Below are 25103 nucleotides of genomic sequence, written 5' to 3' on the forward strand. Positions count from 1 at the left end.
AACTGGCTATGCCATTATTTATTTGTCAACGAAACAGATAACTGTTCTTTGCATCTCTTATTCAGCAGTACTTATGTGAGGAAACTTTCAACCGAAACGTTCAATGGACAAATTGTTCCCAAGGTTGTATTTAAAATGTCAATAGCCATACAAAATGGGAGGATCATAAACATACACAGACTTACACATCACACCAAAGAGTCACTGAGGCAGCCTCCCCCAACCTGGTGCCCTCCTAATGTTTCGGACTACCCCTCCCATCACACCAACCGCATTCACCAATACCAACCGTGCTTGCTTTTGAGTAAGAGCACTTATTTAAAGCTGCAGCTGAAGGAATGCAAACTGGAGATTTATAAATACCAGCATGGAGGAGTTGCATTATTTGTGGCAGTTAAGAAGCATAGTAGACATTTTTTCTTCTTCTTTAAAAGGATCGTATAGTACAAAATATATATATTTTCAAAAAATAATAATAATTGTGCTATCTAATTTCAAGAACTTTGAGATATAACATCAAAAAGCAGCATGTTTTTAATATAGTAACCTAGTGCTATCTTTGAAAATATTCTACATTTTAGAACGTGCTGTATTTTAACAAGAAGATGGAAAAGACACATCTTTACATGAGACACACAGTCAAGACAAGTGTAAGCATGAAGCCCCAATGATTTTGATTGATGGGTTAAGCATGCACTTAACTCTCTCTCTGAAATCAGTGGGTTTGTGTTGTCTATATGATGTACATCTTACGTGAATCTACTATCTAGCAAAAAGAAGAGAGAGAAAAGGTGCTTCGATTTGGCTGCATTGTACCCACAGGCAGTATTAACTGAGTGCAAACCATAACTATTCAACATTCTTTCTACCACTGTCATCACATCCAACGGACACTTTAACCTCAAAGCCACTAAAATTCAGGTGATCTCAAATTTTGTTCAATCTCACACATTAAAAATAGAAGAGAAGCCCCCCCAACAAATAAAAAAAGAGGGAGATAATTTGTAACCAAATTGTGAGTATTTAATGACAAATTATCTTCCTCTGCAATTTCTCCTCTGGCAATCTTTACTTCCAAAAGGCATTCAACAATGACAAAAGGCCCTTCCTAACATCTGCCGTCTCCGTAAATACCCGCAGACTGTTTAGATGTTAAGATGGATGGCTTCATTTTCTCTGTATTGTCTAATTTGGTGCAAAAGTTTACAGGAGCTCATCCTGTAATTTGCAGGCAAAGATGTGATAGGAAAGTGAGTTTTAAAAAAAACTCAACACAACCCAAACACAGTGAGATGATCTTTTGAGTCGCAATATTTTGCTTATACTTTAGCACAGTATAACATTGATGGAAAATGCATTACAGTTGTCAGCCTACAGACAATGCCTTGGGAGGACTTTTGGTACAATAGCAGGAAGGCACTGTAGTGAAACATTCAGATAACTGAGGAAAGAGAGAATTTCCTCATATGCAACTATGGCTGTCTTCCAGAGAAACTGAGAACAAATTACTCACACAAGGCAATTCACTTGCCCCAGGTGAACCTGATGTTACTTTGAACATACACACACTCCACTGCCCCCAAAGCTTGTGTCAACATTGCAATCAATAATGCTGCAAAACTATTGCAAAAGGAAAAGAAATAATTTAGTACACAGAAGCTTTCAAAATTATTTATGCTACCTTAATGTATCCACTTATTTTATTAGAAAGAGAGATCTATACAGCGGTTTTGAAAAGGCCTCCCTTGCTTCGGAAATACATATATACCTGGTTAAGGCTTTATTATTAGCAAGCAGGTGCTTGCAAAAAATGTTCAAAAGCTGATACCGTACGATAGCTTGCCTTCATATAGCCATAACAAAAAATGTAGTCTATATACTACAGATATATGAAACTGTAACCCAGCAGGTAAGGGGGATATTAGAGGATTTAGCAGTACACGTCCCATTTATTTCATTGCAACATGCAAGGAAGCACTGAACGAAGCATATGGATCATTCTGAAATAATCTGTTGTGACTTCATCCCCATGGAACTTGGAAGAAGAAGAAGAGTTTGGATTTGATATCCCACTTTATCACTACCCGAAGGAGTCTCAAAGCGGCTAACATTCTCCTTTCCCTTCCTCCCCCACAACAAACACTCTGTGAGGTGAGTGGGGCCGAGAGACTTCAGAGGAAAAGAGAGCATAATTCACGTGTCTGTGCTTTTTAAAGCTTGTGATGAAACCTGATGGTTGCCTCAGTGTGTGTTAAAGCTCTGTATCTGTCACCTACCCTGGATTGATCCCTTTATGGATATTACCATACAGGATGTCCCTGATTTAGCAAGAAAGCAGATGCACCTCAGGATTGATCGGAGGTACCACAATGTGATTGATAACATGATGTATTGCTGTCTTGTTGGGAGGAAGGGAAAAAGCAGGAATGCAGCACAGCATTCCAAAATAGCCTATAAGCTTCAGCACCTGCACAAACTTATATTGCCCTGCTCTTGAACAGAAATGCAAGTTCAGGGCATCATTCTCAACGGGCAATTTTAATTCAAATAGGTTGTCAGAGCCTGTGATCCCCACACCAGACATCCTGTTCACCTATGTCATATGTGATAGGAATTGTGCTGAAATCATTTTGTTTCACTTTACTTCTGGTCTTTCTATTTAAAAAAATGCACTTTAGTCCCTTTATTGCGTAAGCCTCATCACAAGTCCACATAGTTCTCTTAGCTTATAAGAGTGTCCAAAAGCACTATAAATCTGCCAAATGTTTGGTTTTTGTTTACTGCTGTTTTGATGTTTAAAGCCTTGCCCAATTTGCACCACATTTTTTAAAATATGCATTCTATATTGGCTTGTCTGTGCATTCTATATTGAGCCAAGATAAGCATTATATTTTAAAAGGCACTTCTTTGTAGGACAAATAACAGCAACCAAAGAATGGACAAAACAATTGGATGTTTTGTCTGGTACTTTACTTGGCATGAGAATGACCCCAAGGTATGATCTGAAATCCAGATATCCTGACAGGCATCTGTGGATTTGCTGTTGAAATGAATATGAATTGTGATTGAGGACTGGCTTTAAAAGATAGTCAGGTGAAACTGAAAACCAATTCACATGCCAGAAACATCTGCCCTGCCCTCCAGTTGGAGCTGCCAGGTTGCAACCTTGGAGATTCTCCTTTTACTGGCACAGTATTTTGCATAGCTTGTAACTACTCAGAACAGACCTGCTGAAATTAATGGGACTAACTTAGTCCTGCCCATTAATTTTAATGGGCTTACTCAGAGTAGGACTAGCACTGATGACAACCCATTTTAATCATATCATTATGTTTAGTGGATGTAAACAGCTGACAGGCATTTGGGTCCCACTGAGTTGTTATTGTGGGGTTTCGAAATAAGTGAAGTAGTTTACTTTGGGGGCCCCTTTTCTCCCTTCTTCCTCAAAATAACAGACTCTTTATAACAGGCTCCCTCAACCTCAGCCCTCCAGATGTTTTTGGCCTACAACTCTCATGATCCCTAGCTAGCAGGACCAGTGGTCAGGGATGATGGGAATTGTAGTCTCAAAACATCTGGAGGGCCGAGGTTGAGGAAGCCTGCTTTAGAACAATTTCCCTTAGCTACTTTCAGTGTTATAATGTGCCTTGCTAAACAAGAGCAGCTTTAACGTCATTATGCCCTCTTAATGGAAACAGTGACGTCCCGCAAAGGCAGAAAAAAAATGCAACAAGAGTTTCTGTGGCCTCGTTTTTAAAAAAGAAATAGGATGGAATGCAAAACTCTCATCTAACTTTGTGTGGACTTAGTAACTTTTGACTTGATCATCTGGTAGGGAGCTGTGCCAGCACAACACAACTCCTGGAATGTAGCACGCTTTGCCAACATTGCACAAACTTTAAAGACGCCCATGGCAGATGAACTGGTCCCACTTTCTTTGCTTGGTAGTGCAGACATCCCAAGAGGGAATCAGATCAACAGTATGGAGAGCAGGGAGCAAATACTGCTACAAATTCACTATCATTAATAAAGAGATGGTGCAATGGGAAGGAATTGTTATAGCTCTGGGTCTGTAGGAACTCTTCCTGCGGTTACTAATTATTTTGGAGTGCCCAGTTGACACAGGGCGTTAGGACTTGTTTCCCTTCTGCCCAACATGTGTTGTGGGGCCAGGGCAGGGGACACAAACTGTGAGCCAGTACTTTAGCAATAAGTACTGTAACTGTTTCAGTATACTATTTGAAAGACTATGCTTGAGTCAGTCCACACATCTGGGTACAGAGCTCCCAGGATTGAAGATAGGGAACTACATGTTTGAAGCCACCACACACACACACACACACACACACACACACTTGTGACAAGCTAGCATGTCAGGTAGAAGTATCTGCTGTCTGACCCTGACATGATACTTTTCCACAGGCAGGAAAATGTTCTGGAGCAACATGCCGACATGCAACAACTTCCCGCTTCCCCATCTTCAGTCTGAAATAGTGCAGTTTCAGGAGTCTGTACCATGTGCTCTACCCAGATGTGTAGACTGACTCTTGAGTCCCCAATTCTGCAATACGGCAAGGTGGCCAAGAAGAGAGGCTGTTCCTCATTGCAACACAACCGTTAGAGAAAACAAGATCTCCACACTGAGAACATGTTAATCATTCTTGCTAGGAAATTTAAATATACTTCACTAAGGGGAAAACCACTTCTGTTGCAACATCGTTAAGAAGGATCCCTGAGTTTTCTGGGCGTTTTGAGAACTATCGCAATGAGCACCAAGAAACTGCACTTGATTTCAATAATTGGCAGCACAATACTATATGTAGCTACTCAGAAGTAAGTCCCAGGCTTACTTCCAGGTAACTCCCAAGATGGCAGCCTCAGTTATTCAGTATCATATGTTTTCTGTAAATAAAAACTTGAAAGTGTAAGATCTTTTAGGGTTGCCTGCTCTTATGATTCTTATGAGAAAGCTTGAGATTTGATGAACTTGAAAAGCCCGAGAAACAAAACATAATAGCACTTTCCAGTTTATGTTGAGATGACTTTAAAAACATTCTGTTCTTAGTAGGGCTGAGAGGGAACCTAAAAACAACAACCCCTGTTTCAATTTTGCAGGGCCATCCATATAGTCAAATGCAGCAACTGATAAATTAATAGGAAACTGGAAGCACCACCAAGCCAAAGTTAATGACTGTAAGTTCCACTGATTTCAAAAATGAGTTTTAAGCAGATGCTGAAATCTCTTCTGTGAAATCTGCAGGCCTTACAAAAAAACAACAACTGAATTTTTGGCTGTACTATGCCTTGAGTTCAATCTTTTCTAGTCCAAAGCAGTGAAAATGTGGCTTCAGTGCATCCCATGATCTGAGCAACAATGCAGTAAAGTCACAATCTAGAGAGCTGCTTTACAGCATCACAAAGCATTATGCCCACACTGAATGGTTTTCTTCCCCCCTTCCATTACAGCAGCCCTCCTGAATTACACCGAAGCTCCTATGATACTGTGCAGAGTGCTGCCTTGGTTTAAAAAAGAACAAAAATACATGATGCAAGCAGAGACCTGTTCCTTTATGTTTTTCTGCCTCACACTGCCTATGCGTTATCTCATAATTAGTTCTGGCCATTAATTTCCTCCCTCCCCAAATCTGATAATTTTCTAGGAACATCACATTCTGTATTTTGCTGAGCGGGCGACTTTGCAATTCATCCGTTGTTCACAGCACACATAGAATTCCACTTTGCTTCAACACAGGCTTCTAGATTGATGTTCTCTTTTCGTTGCTGCTGAAGTTCTCTTTCCTCTGTGTGTAGTCATATTAATAGGTTGTGCCAGGCACATGCATTGCTACATGAGAACGACATGATCTTTGGACAAAAGGAAGAGTGTTCTTTTTGATGTTTACAGTGAGAGGTGCCGAGCTGCTTAGTCAAAGCTGTCAGTTTGAAGCCAGTGCATTGTTCCTGGTGTTGAACCGGTGCCTTGAGATGATCAGTTAAGGAAGCAGGAGGCTGACGGGGCAGGAGAAGAATCTAAGAGGTCAGGTACGGAAGCATTCAGTAAAAGTTGTCGCGCAAATCTCTTCTTCTATGTTTGACTTCTGGCAGGGAGTCCAGAAAACTCTTTCCTGATAATTTCGTTAACTGTGAAGGAAAAGAGGAAGGGGGGAAAAAAGGTGTTACAATTAAAGGGAACAGTAAATGAAGTCACCAGTGTGATTTGCCATCAAAAGCAATGCAGAGACCCAGCATGGATGAGTGATTAAAAGACCTGAGTTCGAATCATCACAGAGCCGTGAACCTCACTGGGACAGTCACTATTTCTCAGCCTAATCTACCATCTCAGGGTTGTTGTGAAGATAAAATGTAAATGGGTGTGTAAACGCAGGCAGAAGTGGTTTGGTTTCTTTTGAGCGGCAATAATAGCTTTGTAACACAGAGAGTAGGCCTCTATGCACTGGTTTAAAGAAAACCACCCCACAAAAAAATGAGTTAGATAAAATCGATATAAATTGTTGTGGTGATTCAGAGGTTTAATCTGAAATCAAGCTGGATTTGAGTTAGTTGCTGCATCTGGTAACTTCTCTCTCTTACATCATGGATGTTGCGATTTGGATTTTATTTTATTTTTTTAAAGATATTTATTGAGTTTTTCCACCTTTATACATTAAAAATCAAAAACAAAAAACAAAAAAGTTAAAAACACATAAAGTTTACAATCCTTATTTTCAATAACATATTTCCCTGACTTCCCCACACCTCCCCTTCTTATATTCCAATTCAAATTGTTAATTCAACAAGTTCTTGGCGATTTGGATTTTAAAAGGGCAAAATAATACTAGAATTAGAGCTGTCAAGAGATGCACAAGGGAAACTGTGCTTTAATGCTAATAAACATGGATAAATCTTTGCAGATTTTTATAGTACAGATGTATGTTTTGTATTACTTTATTAATAATATTGCTTAATACAAATTTGTCACGGCCTTTGGCTAGAACAATAAACTAATGAACTGGAAAAAGTGATGTGTGTGTGTGTGTGTGTGTGTGTGGCCAAACTCTCATTAGCCTTGCTCTGTGTCCTTCTTGGCTGCTTTTGCCTAGCTGGAATACCTCTTTAGCATCACCCACTTTTTGCTCTGCCCCCAATCCTACAATGGGCACCAGACCCTTGCCATACATTATTCTGAACTCTTTGGAGGGAGGGAAGAATACAAAATGGCAATGCAATGTAATAATGCATCTAAAACTATCTGCAGCATAATGCTATAGCTTCTCATTTTTACCCCCCATTTTCTAACCTATACTCTGAGCTAAGAACAGGCAAAATTGACAGCTGTATATGTAGGAGTTCTACCCAGCAGTGAAGTCTGTGCATCCCCACTGAAAATTGTGTGGGGCTCCTTTCTGGCTTGAGAAATTCCACTAGATACCGCTCACAGAATGGTGAGCCTCTCTCTGCAGCCTTAAGAACTTTTAAAAAAACCTTTTTGCAAGAAGAAGATGAGAACTAACATATTTTCTGGATAACAGGATTCTGAGACAATGATTGAAATCTGTGCTTTTTCTAAAGTTTCACAACCCCATGACTCCATGGCCAAAGGTATAAAAATACTATCCACAATTTCAATATTAAAAAATCCATCTCAACTAGTGTTTACAGAGTTCCACTGTCAAACCTGGCACTAGCTGTTTCATTTCAAAGAGGAGAATTAAAGCAGGCTTCCTGTTCCAAAACATTTATTTCCACAATCTGAGAACACAAACAGGGGATTTTGCACGTTTAGCTAGGCAATGTTTAGCTGGTGTCCAGGTGATGTTAGTGAATATGCACAAGTAACCACTATCGGGTAATGTGAACAGTAATTGATCAAATATGTATGGTTCACGTGGGAAATTATGCATATTGCCCCGGCAAAGTACAAAAGCATCTCTGATCAATTCACATTCGTGGGCATATTACAATGATTTCTCATAATGAATGGGAAATGTACCCAATCCCCTGTTGGTTTTGTCAGCCAGTATGTATTCTCCATGCCTCCATGTGCTTAAGCACAGCCTCCATAAAGCTCGCAGGAATAACCCTTCATCAAGGTCGAAATGATAGAACAAACCAAAAAATATCAAAGCAAGTATATATCCAACTAAAAACAAAGGATTTTAAAAATGGCAGCTCTAGGGAAAGGATTTTCGGGGTAAAAGATAGAAAGAAAGGGTTGATCCCCATTTCGTGTGTGGCCCTGATCCAGAACACCTGTTAATTCTTTTCAAAGAATGTTGGCATCCCAAACACGGTATTTAAAGATGTGTTTAGCATCACATTTTTTTTTTGTTGTTGTTTTTGTTTAGTCGTTTAGTCGTGTCTGACTCTTCGTTAACCCAAAATCAATGACCACTTAAAGCCAGCCTAAACAAAGAATGTCTCGTATCTGAAGAGCACAGTGATGCTAGAATCAAAAAGGTCCCAAGGCAGGTTCAAGAGTGACACCTCCTAAATCCTTAAACTCTATGCATGGATAACATGGCTAGTACAGCATCCTCTCTGGATCTCAGCGACCATGGGAAAGTATGTCTGAAGAGGCAATCTTTCAGATAATGCAGTTCCTTTTAAAAAATAATTCTGCTGCTCCACTATTACCCAGGGTCTCCATTTCCCTTCCTTTTGGGCAATGCTGAAGTAATACCTCTGGGAATCTATACAACATCTATACAACATGGCTGACTGCTGTTCGGGCTCAGCTACTTAAACATAGCTTGAACGTAGTGCAGGTGGTGCTGTGGTCTAAACCACTGAGCCTCTTGGGCTTGCCGATCGGAAGGTCGGTAGTTCGAATCCCTGTGACGGAGTGAGCTCCCGTTGCTCTGTCCCAGCTTCTGCCAACCTAGCAGTTTGAAAGCATGCCAGTGCAAGTAGATAAATAGGTACCACTGTGGCGGGAAGGTAAATGGCATTTCCGTGCGCTCTGGCTTCCATCAAGGTGTTCCGTTGCACCAGAAGTGGTTTAGTCATGCTGGCCACATGACTCACAAAGCTGTCTATGGACAAACGCTGGCTCTCTCGGCCTAAAAGCGAGATAAGCGCCGCAACCCCATAGTCGCCTGTGACTGGACTTAACTGTCCAGGGCTCCTTTACCTTTTACCTTTTACTGAAATGTGCAGCATGATGCAACTGGCCAGGTTTTATGCAGAAAAACTTAATGAACTCTCAGAATTATATTGATTAACAATTGCCCAATTGGACTAACATTCTAATTTATAATGATTTTATTACAATTTTAGTACAAACGTTGGCTTTTGAATTTTGAAATTGTTAGATAAATGATTATCATGTTTTGTTTTGTTTTAATCTTTCTTGGGGGGGGGTAGTGAGAGGGGGCTGGGATATTCCACAGGATATCACGTTAGAGAGATTCCTCAGCTACAACCACAGGATTGCAAAAATTACAGTGAAAAGATCCGAGAAGTCCAAGACACTGTGAGATTTTATCTTATGAACATAAGATATGTGTCTAAGATTGTTGCAGTCTTATACACGCTTGCTCCTGATAAAACGTCCTGCAACATAAAATTGTGCTGCAAATGTGCTCCAAACCTTTGGAGTGCAGTTCAATGCACATGCATGGAATCAGGCAGTTCGTTTTTTTATATATTTGGACTTTCGGGAGCTGCTTGGTTTTTTGTAAATAACGAAGCCTGAAAGCACACTTGCTTCCCAGATCAGCTGCCCTTCTGGAGTGTTGCAATGGAAGGGAGCAGCCAGCGGGAGGTGAAATTGATCTAGTTTCACACGACCCAAAGGCTGACACTTAAAAAAAAAGAAATTAAAAAATTAAAAAAGCCTTCCTGTTTTCTCTACCCAGGAAATGAGAAGAGCAGATCTTCAATGGAAATTTTTCAGTCTCTTGAGCGCTAAAAATAGCAGTTAGGTAAAAAGAGGTGGGCATTAGCACTAATAAGGGAGTGGAGCTTCATTTCCTTTCAGTAAACAAGCAAGACTGAGCTGCGGGCTGGTTTATTTATCAACACATTTGTTCACATAGTTAGGTATAGGAGAAGGAGGGGGGAAAGCTCTCCATTGTAGAGACATTTCCTTTTATTTAATGAAATCAACCTGTTTGGAAATGTGACATTTTTCCTGTTAGAAAGCACCAAGGCAGCCAAAGAAGAAAAAGAAAGAAGTGTGTGTGTGTGTGTGTGTGTGTGTGTGTGTGTAGGGTGGAATGGCTGAATAGTGTCAACATTTTAAATGTGAGCAAGGAAAATCCGTGATGGATTAAAGAGCAAAATGACGTTAACCTTTTTTAAGCGTACTGCTTCTAGGGATAGACGAAGCCCAGTTCAGAGCTGTGCTGAACACATCTCATAGAAGAATGAGGTCTCATTTCTTTCACAGGTTTGCTGCCACACCTAGTTTCCTCTGGATTATGCCCACAAAATGCAAGTCAGCGCATAAGGTACGCATACTTCGCCCTCACCTGTGTCTGGTCTGTACCTCTTCAGATGGAAATTTATAGAACTGAATGTTCCTCCCATCCACCCCCTGCCAAAAAATTAAAATAAACATTCACAGAAAACTAGATGCCAGGGAGTATAGGGTTCTAGTCTGGCCTCCTTCCTGACATGGGAGTTCCCTGCAGGGTGATCTCTTTTTTTCCATCAAGGAAAGTTCTGCCACATGACAGAGGAAGCCTCCAACAATACTCTGAAGTGGTACAGGCCTGATACAGGTTTACTGCCTCGGGGAGTAGGAGCCCTGAGTCCCAATTCACAGCATTCAGTGCTGAATTCAGCATTTCATTTGGTGGGTGCGGGAGCTCTGCAAAGTTCTTGCCAGCTATGGAGACTGCCACCAGTAGTCCTGCACAAGGATTGCTGAAACTGGGGGACGCAAGTGTAGTACAGTCTGCCCCTACCTGCATGTGGATGGCCTTTATACAAGTGCCTGAACCATATGCTTTTGGTGCGTAAGTTCACTCACGTGAAGTTCATTCGTGTGCGGCGGCATTGCAAGATGGAGGAGGCTTCACTGGGGCCCCGACGGAGGAATTCAACCTGGCTGGGCCCTTCCTGATGGGCGGAGGGGGCTTTGGCAAATGGGGGTGCAGGCTGGGACTTGGGCTGTGGGGGGGGGCGGAGCCAATGGTGGGCTTCCCTTGGATCTACCCCCCGCTCATTTAAGCAGCCAGCACCTTGGGCTCGGCCGGTTTCTTCCAGCGCCGGGCTTTCGGATCTCACTTTGGATTTCTCTTGCGCCGATTTGTGTCCCGATTTTCACAGGACATTCCTGGAATTACACAGAACCCATACTGGCTTCTGATGTGATCCTGGAATGTCCTGCCCCCCCCCACTCCAGTGCCAGCATGGAGGAGGGGGAGGAGCTGGTGCTTGCAATGGTGCCACTGTCTTGCGCAAGTCAGTGGCTGGCTGCGAGACCAAGGCACCAAAAGATACACGTCCCGATTTTCATCAGAGGGGTGTTGGAGGGTTAAGTTAAGTGCTGCACAAATGAATTGTAATTTAAACACAACTGAAGCCATGTGGAGCACCACTAACGACCTTTGGCATGTGAGGCATCAAGTTTAAATTAGCATTTAAGCTCTTGCAGCTAAGACCAGAACTGAAGTCGCACCCCCTACTCCGATTTCAGCCATTTTTCATTTGTGCCCATTTACACACGGGTCTTCCTGCCCACAATGAGATCCCCCCTCACATCAATGGAGAAGAAAGCTCCGTGGACCCTCTTTTGACATGAATGGTGAACATGCCTTGTGCATTATGTGATTGCGTAAAGAGCTGACTGCACCAGGAGCAGCGCTGTGGACAACGAATATTTGAAAAGGATGGCAGCATCCTCTTTCCTGCACAAATACAAATGCCGTCGTACTGCGTGCCCAATAAAGTGAAGCTGCTTAAAAAGCAGGAATGTTTCCTAGCACAATTCTTAAGATGTTTACTTGGAGGAAAGTCCTTCAATAGGTCTTATTTGCTAGTAAGTGTGCTTAGGATTGCAGCCTGAAGCTGTCATCGCCTGCGCTCCAGCACTGAGGGTGCCTGCTGAAATAGCCCATGCCTTGACAGTCAAACAACCAGCTTCTGCATATTGTGTCACTTTTGCGATTGTTTTTTGCACTTCTCTTTGCAACAGTAATGCTCTCCACTGACACGCAGAGGTTAGTTAGCGAACGTTTCCAAGTTGTCCTCCATGGCAACTCTTAGCCCCCAAAAATGCAGTTTTTGGGTAGCACGACTATTGCGTTTGCACTGGGCACCATGCCACAGGGGTCACAAAACAGAGCATGAGAGGCGTGTGTGTCACTGAATTTTAGCGTCACATGGGGTGCCGCAGAAATTTGAGAGCCCAAAGTCCGCCGCTGCAGTTTGGTGTTGCCCAGAAACATCACTAAAGAAGCCACACTGATTTGACCTGCAACTTTGATAAGGGTATCTCCAGAGTATAGATGATTGGATACAAACGGTTAATACTGTGTAGCATCACTCTAAATCAGGGTAATTTCTAGGCTCATCTCCCCAGAGCTATCCAAAAAACGTCAAGACTTGATAAGCCACACCAACCTTTTGAAGGTTTAAGCAACATCCTAAGCTTTGGCAATTGATCAGCAGCACACTTATCTTAAACTGCATGCCCGGATGCTTTTGAGTGGATGGTTGACCTTCCAACTGCATGCCAGTGAGCAAAAGACTAATAGGCTGCAACTTGATGTAACAGAGCCTATACTGCACCATGTGCAATTGCTGGTTCATGATTAATGCTATGGAGCCAGCAAAAAATCCGAAGCTAGATTGGCAATGGGCTGAGCAATGCCGTGCGGATTCCAGGGTTTTTCAAATAAATAAATAATACAACGTAATTCATGCCACAAGCTTAGATTAATTTAATCAGTAGATCAATCAACTAAAGTTTGCTTGATTAATTGGTAGGAGCTGATTTTAATCGGCAACAACACAATTACAGTTTGGTGGAGCTGCAAGTGAAGTCATTTTGAGGCCTATTTTTCATGCCTTATCATAAGAAAACCGAAAGAGAATGTCAGCGAGAGTGTTAATTGTGCCAATGAGTGGAATATTTTGCTAAAGTATTTAAGTAACCTTCTAGTTCTTCCAGTATTTTGCATATAGGATCTACGGCAGCCATCTGGCAATCCAATGATTAAATTAGCAACACAAGCAGTTGTTTAATTAACAAAACATCCTCTACTTGGTTGAAAGTCTCCAAAGTCACATTTCCTTACACTTTCAAGTGGGCAGCGTTGTGCATGCTGGAGAAACACCTTAAATTAATTGTCAGTAATTTCTTCTAGGCCCTTTTTGAACTAATTTTGAATGCATCCGGCAAGTCAAATATATGCTATTCATAGCGGGGGTGTGGAGCACATTGCTTTTAAAACCTGCCACAAGTTCATGTCATCACCCCTCCTGCCCGGTCCCCATATCACATGAAAGAGTAAACAACTGTTCCATATTCACTTTTTCCAATCCACTCATATTTTTTTATGTACTTTTGATGATTGTACAGCAGATATCTCAGGCTTATTATGACTCACTCTGCCTTTGCAGTGGAGGGGGAAAGGGGGAGATGATGGTAAAGAGTCCAAAAATTCCTGAGGCCTGAATACTGCGCTTTGATTCTCGTAAATATCTAATAAAAATGTGCCCTCATTTAGTCAAATGGTTGGGACGGCATCCAAAAGATTAAGATAATCAGAGGTTTAGATAAAGGGGAGTGCTGTGTACACAGGATTACACTGTTGTGGACAACAGATTTTGAAAGAGTGCGCACCCAAGAACAGCCTGTATTACAGTGCAGAAGCATCAGCACACATCCCAGCTGGTGTGTTGTGCATGCGGCATGAGCCAATCCATGTAAACGTGCACCATGCTCATCAGCGTTTATGCATTTGCTTCGGCATCCTTATAAGAACTTGCATGAAAGTGGCCCCCCAACCTTTCTCACAGGCTCATATAAGATCAGTTAGGCCTGGTGAGCATTTAAGGTCTCATTCCTACTTTGCGGGTTGCCATCTGATTGGATTTCACTTTGATTCTGACTTGATTTTAATATGTATTTTAATTGATTGCTTGATTTTATGGTGATGTGTTATATATTTGATGTTAGCCGCCCCTTGGCCCAGTTTTGGCAGGGGAGGGCGGGGTATAAATCTTCTTCTTCTTCCTCTTCTTCTTCTTCTTCTTCTTCTAAACTAGCAATTTAACCATTGTTTGGTTAAACTATAACTAGTGGTGGGCAAATGTCTCAGTTTGATTTCTCTCCATTTCTCAATGTTCCGTTTTCAATTTTCCATAAGGTAAAGGTAAAGGACCCCTGACAGTTAAGTCCAGTCGCAGATGACTCTGGGGTTGAGGCGCTCATCTCACTTTACAGGCCAAGGGACCCGGCATTTGTCCGCAGACAGTTTTTCTGGGTCATATGGCCAGTATGACTAAGCTGCTTCTGGCGAAACCAGAGCAGTGCACAGAAACGCCGTTCACCTTCCCACCAGAGCGGTACCTATTTATCTACTTGCACTTTTGGGGGGCGTGCTTTCGAACTGTTAGGTTGACAGGAGCTGGGATTGAGCAACGAGAGCTCACCCCGTCATGTGGATTCAAACTGCCGACCTTCTGATAGGCAAGCCCAAGAGGCTCAGTGGTTTAGACACAGCGCCACCCATGTTGCGTTCAATTTTCCATACTTCCACATAAATATTTGTATATATTTAAACTGCTCATGAAAATTCATCACGATTTTAGCATGAGTTTATCCTAATATACATATTTTTGTATGCAATTTCCCATAATACAATGCATTTTTGTTTGTTATTTTCACCAGTGTAGGCATACTTTATCATATGCATTTTTGAAACGCGTTACTGTATTAGTGAGCTGCATTGCTAAATCTGAAGAACTGCAGATTTCGAACGGTGGCTGTTTTTTCAGTTGGTGTGTTATTTCAGAAAGTGCTTGCGTGGCGAGTTCCCGCCCCCCACCAGGATAAATAAAGACACGAGACACCATAATTTAAGGTTAATTGGGCGAATTAGGCCACAACTTTATTGAATTTCAGGAATGAGAGGCATTGGCTTAGGCATTGGTCCTAACGACTATCCGGCTCCAGCCCATTTGCTGGAGACACGGGGAAGGGTTAACCTTATATCGGGGGAGTCTCCTGCCAAGGCACGTCGACTAGGAGCTCCCCCAGGTCACCGCTCTGGGGCGTGCCTTTGGCCCTCACCTCCATAGGCTTCGGACAGGGCCACGCCCCCCGGAGTCCTTTAACGGACCACCCTTCGGTCGCTGGGGGGAGGTGATGGCGTTCCTCCCCCCCCACATCCTCTTAACCCCTTCTTACCAATGCCTACCGCCAATGCCGAGAAGTTGTGACGAGTTGCTACGAGGTAGGCGAAAAACCAAAAGGCCAGAAATCGCCAATTGGGAAAAATTCCTACCATGCCCCTTGCGGCGACAGACCGAAGTCCATAGCAAAGTCAAAGACCTACCTAAGCCTAGTTAAAGGGAGGGAGTGTGGGAAAACGTGGGGGCGAGCCGGCGAAAAGAGGGTGAGCCCCCTCCGTGCCGGCCCTAAATAGGGCAGGCCATGCCCCCCCAGCCAGCCAGCTGATTGGCTGGCTGGGGGGGGGGCAGACCCGATCCAGATTCCCCTGCTCTCGCGGGGGCTGCGACCAGCCCCCGCTCATGTGGGGTGGGCGTGAAGCCCGCAACCCCACCTCCTGGGCAGGCCGGAAGTGGCTTTATTAGCCAGGTTCACCTTTAAATGTGAGCTGATTTCTAACCCATCTCCAGCAACAGCTCTATCCATTTCAGCACCTCCCAAAAGAACCATAAATGTGGCTTGTATTGCAATCAGCCAGCATGCCCTGAAGCTCTTGTGGCCTCTTCATCATTTCTTGAAAGCAGAACAGGTTCATTAATACCACACCAATTTAGTTGTGTGAATTTTGCTTAAAGACAGCATGGCAAATTTTAAATCTGTCGATTAAATTTGTCCCCTTCCCATTTTATCATTGAGGCTGAGATAAAAATGTAAGAAAACTCCTGTTGAATCAGACCAGCGGCCACTTAATCAAGTATCTTGGTTTCCCACAGTGGCAAGCAGATGCCTCCAGGAAGCCCAAAACTAGGTCTTTCCTGCCTGTTCCCCTAGAGAATGTTCAAATTCCAAAAATGAGGGGTGCCAAAAAGTTGTAACATGTCTTGGGAATTCAAAAGATATTTTGGTTTAATTCATCTAATTGAGTTTTGCTTGGCAAAATTGAACAGAAATTATTAAAAAGGATTGCGAAGTACTTGCAGTTATATTAATAATATTTTTAATTATTTTGATTACCATTTAGAATTACCTGACATTTTCAGAAAGTAAAATTAAAATTCTTGGGTTTTTCACAAGCAGTTTATGTGCTTCTTTCGTCACATGTAGACTTAGGAAGCTACCGTAATTGTTGTCCAGTCACAAAAATAATAGCAAATTTGAATTTCTCACACTCAAACACATATTTCTGAGACCTGTCACTGAAGTAATTTGCAAAAATTTCGTTTCACCCCTTAAAATAACATGTCCTATTCCCCCACCCCCACCCTACCAGAAACCGGTACAGTGGTACCTCGGGTTACAGGTACCACTTCAGACACTTCAGTTTACATATGCTTCAGGTTACAGACTCTGCTCACCCAGAAAAAGTACCTTGGGTTAAGAACTTTGCTTCAGGATGAGAACAGAAATCATGCAGTGGCGGTGCAAAAGCATTAGCTAAAGTGGTGCTTCAGGTTAAGAACAGTTTCAGGTTAAGAATGGACCTCCAGAACAAATTAAGTTCTTAACCCGAGGTACCACTGTATTCATTGAAATGCATACACTATAAAGGGCATCTAGACTCACTGGCTTTCTCTTCTCTGTACTAAATTTGATGAAAAATAAATAAATTTGAAGATGGCTTAAAGATCTTTACAAATTAGATCCATTTTTGGAAATGTCCTCTCTTGCCCCTTACCCTTTCTCTTCCCACCCCTGCCATTTCCCTCCCCTTTCCTGGTGCTAAACATGGTTCGATATTTAATGCATGCTTAAGCAGCCATGGTTAACCCAAACCATAAAGGTAAAGGGACCCCTGACCATTAGGTCCAGTCGTGACCGACTCTGGGGTTGCGGCGCTCATCTCGCTTTATTGGCTGAGGGAGCCGGCGTACAGCTTCTGGGTCATGTGGCCAGCATGACTAAGCCGCTTCTGGCGAACCAGAGCAGCGCACGGAAATGCCATTTACCTTCCCACCTATTTATCTACTTGCACTTTGATGTACTTTGGAACTGCTAGGTTGGCAGGAGCAGGGACCGAGCAATGGGAGCTCACCCCATCACGGGGATTCAAACCGTCAACCTTCTGATCAGCAAGCCCTAGGCTCTGTGGTTTAACCCACAGCACCACCCGTGTCCCTATAACCCAAACCATAGTTCCATTGTAAACCAAAGATTGAGGGTCACAATAGAAGTGATGGCAGCAGCTGTGCAATGCACTCATGCATCCACCCAGTTCATGCATAAAGCAGGAGTGAGGTGTCCACTTTATATCTCAAAAAGGGATTTGCAGGTGAAGGGAATGGAATCTTTCCTCATCACTCACCTTACTTTCAGTGCTTGAATTATAGGAGGCTCCGAGGAGAATCCTCTTACCAGGGCCAGATTTAGGTTTGATGAGGCCCTAAGCTACAGAAGGTAATGGGGCCCTTTATATGTCCAGCTGTCCTTTGTCAACAACAAATTGTCGCTGTTTTTTTGTGTTGAATATATATGGTAATTTATGAACCTAATAGGTATAAACCCCACATCCCGGCACAGCTGTATATAAAGGTAAAAGGTAAAGGAACCCTGGACAGTTAAGTCCAGTCAAAGGCAACCATGGGGTTGCGGCACTCATCTTGCTTTCGGGCCAAGGGAGCCAGCGTTTATCCACAGACAGTTTTCCGGGTCATGTGGCCAGCAGGACTAATCCACTTCTGGCGCAACGGAACATTGTGACAGAAACCAGAGTGCCGGAAACGCCGTTTACTTTCCCGCCACAGCGGTACCTGTTTATGTACTTGCACTGGCGTGCTTTTGAATTGCTAGCTAGGCAGGAGCTGGGACAGGGCAACGGGAGCTCACACCGTTGTGTGGATTCAAACCACCAACCTTCTGATCGGCAAGCCTAAGAGGCTCAGTGGTTTAGACCACAGCGCCACCTGCATCCCTACAGCTGCATATAAGCCAGAGTTAATACCCTTCATTGCAGCTCAGCTGCTGTTAAGCCCTGAAAAATGGGCGTTCCAGCAGAGTGGCAGGAGAAGGACCAGGCAGGGGGATGTACAGCGGATCCTAACTCCATTCAGCTTGTTTATGGCAACATGTGGAACTTGCACTGATAAAATGGGGTGTGTTTTCCATCTGCCAGCCTAGGCCTGAGTAGATTATGGAATGGGCGCAATTTACGATGGATTCCTATATTTAGGATTGCTCTGTAATTTATCAGCAGCTGGATCAAGCCCCTAGTGTTTGGCAAAAGAACCTGAAGTTAATCTGCTATATAGCTTGCATTCTCGTCTCGAAACTATGCTGCAGATAAGATACACACCATACGGCACAGCTTGCTCCAAGCAAATTATTCCTTCTGAAATCAACCAGATTTTTTTATTTTATTTTTGTACACAAAATGAGTACAGCCACAGAATTAAGGAACCAATTGCACAGAAAAGTCCCCACAGGAAAATGATGCTGGAGATGGGGTGGTCTGAGGAGCAGGGGACACATTCATTTTTGGAACGGGCAAATGCGTTTGAAATACCTGGAAAACTCCAGACCCCAATGCTTCAAAAACAAGAACTGCTAGTGTTGGTAAATATCAATGATTTTTAAAACACAGCATGCGACATGTCACAGCCCCGCCACCCAACGACTTCCCTACCCACCAAATACTATATATTTCTACAATTAACCTTTCAACCAAAAACAAACCAAACCAAACCAAAATGACATTGACAGAAGAAACCCAGCGAAATCAAACAAAATTTAAGAAAATCTGCAGCTAGACAAAAGTCAGGAAAATATCAATTACCTTGGACTTTGATTGCTTGGTTCAAAAAAGCACAGTCATTCTGCCTCATATAATGTTTTGTATCCAGCTAAGGTGTGTGTCTATCAGCTCTGAAAAAGATTTGCAAAACCATTTTTGAGAAAGAAATGTAACCTTTGACCCTGTTGAAAGGTCAAATGTTACAATGCTTGCTTTCTGTTGCACATTAAATGCTATCACATGAATTGCTTCCCTACACACCCCTGGACCAACTAACCAGCATTCACACGAAATGTTTCACTTGCAACAGCTGGAGGTACATTTGAAGTAACTTTCTCATGTTTTCATGTTTGACGTACAGTACTCTAACCAGGATGCAAATTCCATGAGAACTCAGTATTAATAGGCAGTCTACAACAGGCATATCCTTTACGTTCTAGAAAAGATTGCAATGTAATTTTCCCAACAGGTTCATGGAAATAGTTCATTTATGTGTGTGTGTGTGTGCATGCGCCTGCCTCAAAGGTGAAAACTTACTGGGCAATATTCAAGATTTTCCATGTGAATACAGGTAGGTAGCTATGTTGGTCTGCCGTAGTCGAAACAAAATAAAATAAAAAAAATAAAATTTAAAAAATCCTCCCAGTAGCACCTTAGAGACCAACTAAGTTAGTTATTGGTATGAGCTTTCGTGTGCATGCACACTTCTTCAGAAACCATGTGAATACAGTCCACTAAAGCATAATCTGCAAACAGCTCTGTTTTTACAAACTATATGCTGCCTTGAAGACTAGCACCTTGGTTTATTAGCTGAATGTTAGGCACACAGGGTAGAATCTAAGTCATATTCAGAGTAGACCCCCTGCCCGCGAAATCAATGGACTTAAGTTAGTCATAACTACTCCCTCAGTTTCACCTGCTATACACAATCATTCTCCATCATGAAAATAGTCACACTGCAAGTGGCACAAATCATATATGGAAGGGGGGGGGGGATAATTCTGCTCCGGACATTCATTTCTACATGTTATAACCTACCAACGAAGAACTGCAGGGAAAAAAAAATCTGAAACGTACAAGTCTTTATGAAAGTTCTCATCACATGGCCTCAATTCAATATTGTTTCACTTTTCCAGTCAGACCTCATTAAAGTCCCACCGCACAGTATTTGCTTTGACAGAAACATTAAATGACGTATTAGTATAATAACGCATTGCCATCCATAAATGCTCTTTGCTACTGCAGTAGAATTTTTTTTCAGTGTTTCCCTTTCCAGACATCTTCGTTCAGTCAATAAATGCAACTGCCACTTTTCAAAAGGGCTGCCTGGCCCCATTGCCTAAAAATGACACCTGCCGTTTTGCTTTTTTTAAAGAATGGCCCACAGCTTCTCCACTGACCCTTTCACTTTAGGACCTTTTAAAAGCAGGGACTACCCCAGGCACAAGCAAACTCAGCCCTCCAGATGCTTTGGGACTACAACTCCCATCATCCCTAGCTAGCAGGACCAGTGGTCAGGGATGATGGGAACTGTAGTCTCAAAACATCTGGAGGGCCGAGTTTGCCGATGCCTGGACTACCCCCAAGCCGCTGGCCATTCTTGCTGCTTTTAGAGTCAGTATGGGATTCCTTAGGCCTGGGACCAAACTGTGACCCTTTCTGCCTCTCCATCTGGCCCTCACGACCCTTCCAGAACACCCCTTCCTCCGCCACACACCCTCTTCCCAGGTAACAACTCTCAGCGCCCCTGCTTCTTGCCCTCCTCAAATATTTTCCCCTGTTTGGAATCTGTCCTTGATCTCAGATAATGCTTCCTTGTTGAATGAATGGATGATAGAGGGATGTGTGAACAAACTAGACTACTGTAAATACAACAACAACAACAACAACAACAACAACAACAACAACAACAACTTTATTATTTATATGCAGCCCATATGACTGGGTTACCCCAGCCACTCTGGGTGGCTTCCAGCAAGATATAAAAACACCAAAAGTTGTGTAGTTATCTATCTCCTTAACATGTGATGGGTAGATGTTCCACAGGGCGGTTGCCACTACCAAGAAGGCCCTCTGCCTGGTTTCCTGTAACTTCACTTCTTACAGTGAGGGAACTGCCAGAAGGTCATTGGAGGTAGACCTCAGTGTCTGGGTTGATTCTTCTTCAAGTATACAGGGTTGAAGCTGTCCAGGGCTTTAAAGGTCAGCACCTTTTAAATTTACATTGGCTGCCTCACCCCCTTTTGCTTCTGGTCCCACCTACCATTGCCACATGGACCCCAGAAGGTGGTTCAGACAGAAATTTGGCCCTCAGTGTGACAAACTTCCTCTAAATGAAGTTTAGTCACAAAGAGAGAGGGTTCTTATGCTTGTGGCTTGCTGGTGAGATTCCCCAGTACTATTTATCTAGAAAAGAGGTGCCAGAACTAAGTTCCAGCAAGTTCCAGCTGCAAAAAAGCCCTGAACTTCCCAGGTGCATCTGGTTGGCCAGGTACTGAACTACCAGAAGGCTGAATTTCATCCCCTTCTTTTGTGAAAAGCAAAAAGGCTGGATAAAAATACTTTAACATAAAAACAAACACCTGTTCTTCGCCCGCGGAATCTAGGTCTCAAGGAGAGATCTTTCACATCACCTGCAATCTAATCCTCTTATTGGGAGATGCCAGGAATTCAGCTCTTCATGTGCTCTACCGATGTACTACTACCCATTCCCCAATGTCCCCAGGCAACTGGGGGGGGGGGAGAAGAGACAGAGAGGTTCGTTCCCAGCAAAGGGCCTCCTTATCCACACACACTGAGTCACTGGTCTGCAAAGCCCCACTCTAGCTTGCTACGCAAACGGCCAAGGCCCTGTCAATCATTAATGCCACATCTGAGCCTGCAGAGTGATTAGCTGAAAAGTCATTACATTTCTGATGGCCAGAGGACTTTCACACAGTTAATCAGTTAATGGGGGTACTGTGTGCATGCAGGCTGCTTCATTCCCTGGAGATCAAGTTACAGGGATAATGCTGTAAAGTAAATGTAGATTATAAGACAAAACAACAAATGGTGAGCAGGGACAAGTTTTATATTAAAAAACAACAACACCCAGTTACAACCCAGTCCTGCTTATGTTGACAGAGAAGTAAGTCCTATTGAGTTCAATGGGATTTCAAAGTTGTTGGCATCTGTCTGTTTCGGGAGACAATGGAAGAGTGTGCCTTTGTGAGTGAAGTCAAACATTTGGAAGGTTACAGCGCCTACTGTGACTGTAGAAACCAATATGGAAGAGACATGTTTTGTTGCAGCTGGGAAAGGGGGATTTACCTCTATATAACTGTGCACCAGAGTGCAGCTTTGGAATCAGAGGACAGAAGGGTCAGAGGTCCCCCACCCTTGCTGTAATTCACCAATTGACAACCTCAGCTGACTTTAACAAATGGCAGCCAGACTATCAGCACATGACAAGCAGAGAAGCAGCTGCTAAAAAACTTACTACCTAATGCATTAATAGTTTGTCCTATAATAGGTAGAATCTGAATAACTATAGGTTCATGGTGCCTTTTTGAATAAACATAGGAACCTTGAGTGCTGTGGAATTCTAGTATGTGGTGTATACTATTTATTTAGCTTTAAACAATGAAGTAATCATAAAGTACAATTTTGCAAAAATAATAAAAATATAAAAATAATATGTAGCCAGATGGTTTTGGTTGAGGGGGGTGGTGAAAGGAAAACCATGTGTGTCTGAGTCAAGCATTTGGCTCTCCTAGCTAGTAAATTGCAGAGAACATATTAAATGGGTGCTTAATTTTAGTTTACACATGATTGAAGTCAGTGTGTACTCATTCACACGTTAGAATTTCTCAGGGAGCAGACACAAGCTTTCTAACTCGGGGAATCTGGTTAGCCTGAGAAAAGGAAAAAGAAAACCTACGGTTTTTGTTTCTGCTCAGAAACTTCACTCGGCTTCCGAGATGCTTCTTACAGTCTTGCTTCTGAAAAGGTTTCAGTTGATGCGAACAAGAAAGAGAGCTTTTTGAATTGTGGTACCCAGATTACAAAACAGCCTCCCAGGAGAGGTACGTTTGCTTCTTCCACCTCCTGGTCCATTCCCTGCTTTTTAATAGGCATGAAAGGCAATGGGCTTCTTTTTTTCAGTCAACATCATCTCAATTTTATTGCTTCTCTCTGATTCATATTGTTTTAATTATCTGTTCTTTTATTGTGCTGTAATTTTTATTGCTATATTGTCTTATCTGGTTTTGCTGTTAGCTGCCTTGTTCCAGCTTGTGCAGAAAGAAGCGTTATTAAAAATAAATAACTGGTGGGGCACTCAGCGGTTGAATCCAATGCTACTTCTACTCAAGAACAGATTCACTAAAATTAATGAACATAACTAACCTACTTTTCTTCTATTCTTATTTTCTTTTTTCTTCTTTTTGAATACTGTTTTACAGATGTGTAAATAATTATATGCAGGAGAATAGGTAAAACATTTGTATTCTTTATTTTTCCCCTTCTTTTCTTTTGTTTACATGTATCTTTTTTTATTTGGTTACTTGTATATTTTTTCTTTTTTGTATCTAATAAAATTTAATTAAAAAACTAACAAAAAACTAACCTATGTTCATTCATTTCTAAGTGCCAAACCAAGTAAAAATTAGTCTCGTTTATTACTTGTATGAAGCTGGGTGATCAATGCAAGACATGGTTCTATGTGGGGAAAGCTCAATTGGGTTGGAACTGCAAAGTTTTGGGTATAAGTCCATTTAAAATGGATTCCACCTTCATCGCTATCCCATCCTTCTTAACAGAGGCGAAAGCACAATTTCAACAGCTCTTAAGATTGCAGCTCTCCCAGCAACCGTTGCAACACCATTCACTCTCATAAACCTGAACGCTAGTCCAATCAATACTACTGGTCTGCAACATATTGCAGATTAAGTGTGCACAATGGATAAGGTGCTTTACAGAGCAATTATAAGCAAAAAGACAAGTCCCTGCTCTGAGGAGCTTAAAATCTAAATGCCAACAGTAGGTATACAACAGGAGGAAAAGGGAAATAAAGCAGAAGGGGAATTTATATAAAGGCAGTGGGTTAAACCACAGAGCCTAGGACTGCCGATCAGAAGGTCGGCGGTTCGAATCCCTGTGATGGGGTGAGCTCCCGTTGCTCGGTCCCTGCTCCTGCCAACCTAGCAGTTCGAAAGCACCTCAAAGTACAAGTAGATAAATAGGTACCACTCCGGCGGGAAGGTAAACAGCGTTTCTGTGCCCTGCTCTGGTTCACCAGAAGCGGCTTAGTCATGCTGGCCACATGACCTGGAAACTGTACGCCGGCTCCCTCAGCCAATAAAGCGAGATGAGCGCCACAACCCCTGAGTCGGCCACGACTGGACCTAACGGTCAGGGGCCCCTTTACCTTTTAATGAATGTTAGGGATGAAGGTGAAATTGGTTTGGCTCACATTTTAATGCAAACTTGCCAATTTGCACTTTCCTGGATCAATACACAAACCAAAACACAGCTAGCCTTGAGCTATGGAAAGGCAGCATACAAATAAAATTATGTACAGTATGTATGTACAGTATTTTTTATTGAGCTATTGCTCTCATTCAGATGACTAGCTAAGTCAAACTACAGTTTTAGTATGGATGAGCTATGAGCTTCCAGAAAGGAGATCATGGTTGCTTTCCTCTTTTGTGGTTGTCATCTGCAGCACTGCACCCACAGGGTACAAAATGTTAGTACAGAAGGAGTGGGGCAACTCAGAGCAGAAAAAGTAGACCAGAATGGAAAGAGGTTCAGCAGACCCTGCTCACTGCCATTCTCATACTGAAACTTGCAGCCTCCCAAATTGCATTTTTTTTTAAAGTCAGCTGTAAGAATCATGTGGTTTTGGCCTTATTTAAGTAGCCCCTCTTTCACTCAGGCCAGGTTTCAGCTAAGTCACAATATCACACCTGCACTCCATGACTGAGCTTTGGCACTGAAAACAGCATCAAAGACTCATGCCCAGGGCAATTTAAGCTCTGGTAGAAAGAA

At 42.6% G+C, this 25103-nt stretch overlaps 1 protein-coding gene across 3 annotated transcripts in view; it reads right to left on the reverse strand.

Moving 5' to 3' along the window:
* Window positions 1–4851: 4851 nt before the first annotated feature.
* Window positions 4852–25103, reverse strand: part of NFATC2 (nuclear factor of activated T cells 2) — a 134465-nt gene continuing 114213 nt past the window's right edge. For 2 of the 3 annotated variants that reach the window (XM_053394269.1, XM_053394267.1), the window contains exon 10: window positions 4852–6141. In XM_053394269.1, the coding sequence (XP_053250244.1) occupies window positions 6086–6141 (56 nt within the window). In that variant the 3' untranslated portion in view covers window positions 4852–6085. Of the gene's footprint in view, window positions 6142–19115; window positions 19205–25103 lie in introns of all 3 variants that reach the window. The other variant, XM_053394268.1, reaches the window with a different exon arrangement.

The sequence above is a fragment of the Podarcis raffonei genome, chromosome 6, assembly GCF_027172205.1.
Source record: "Podarcis raffonei isolate rPodRaf1 chromosome 6, rPodRaf1.pri, whole genome shotgun sequence".
NCBI classification, from domain to species: Eukaryota; Metazoa; Chordata; class Lepidosauria; order Squamata; family Lacertidae; genus Podarcis; species Podarcis raffonei.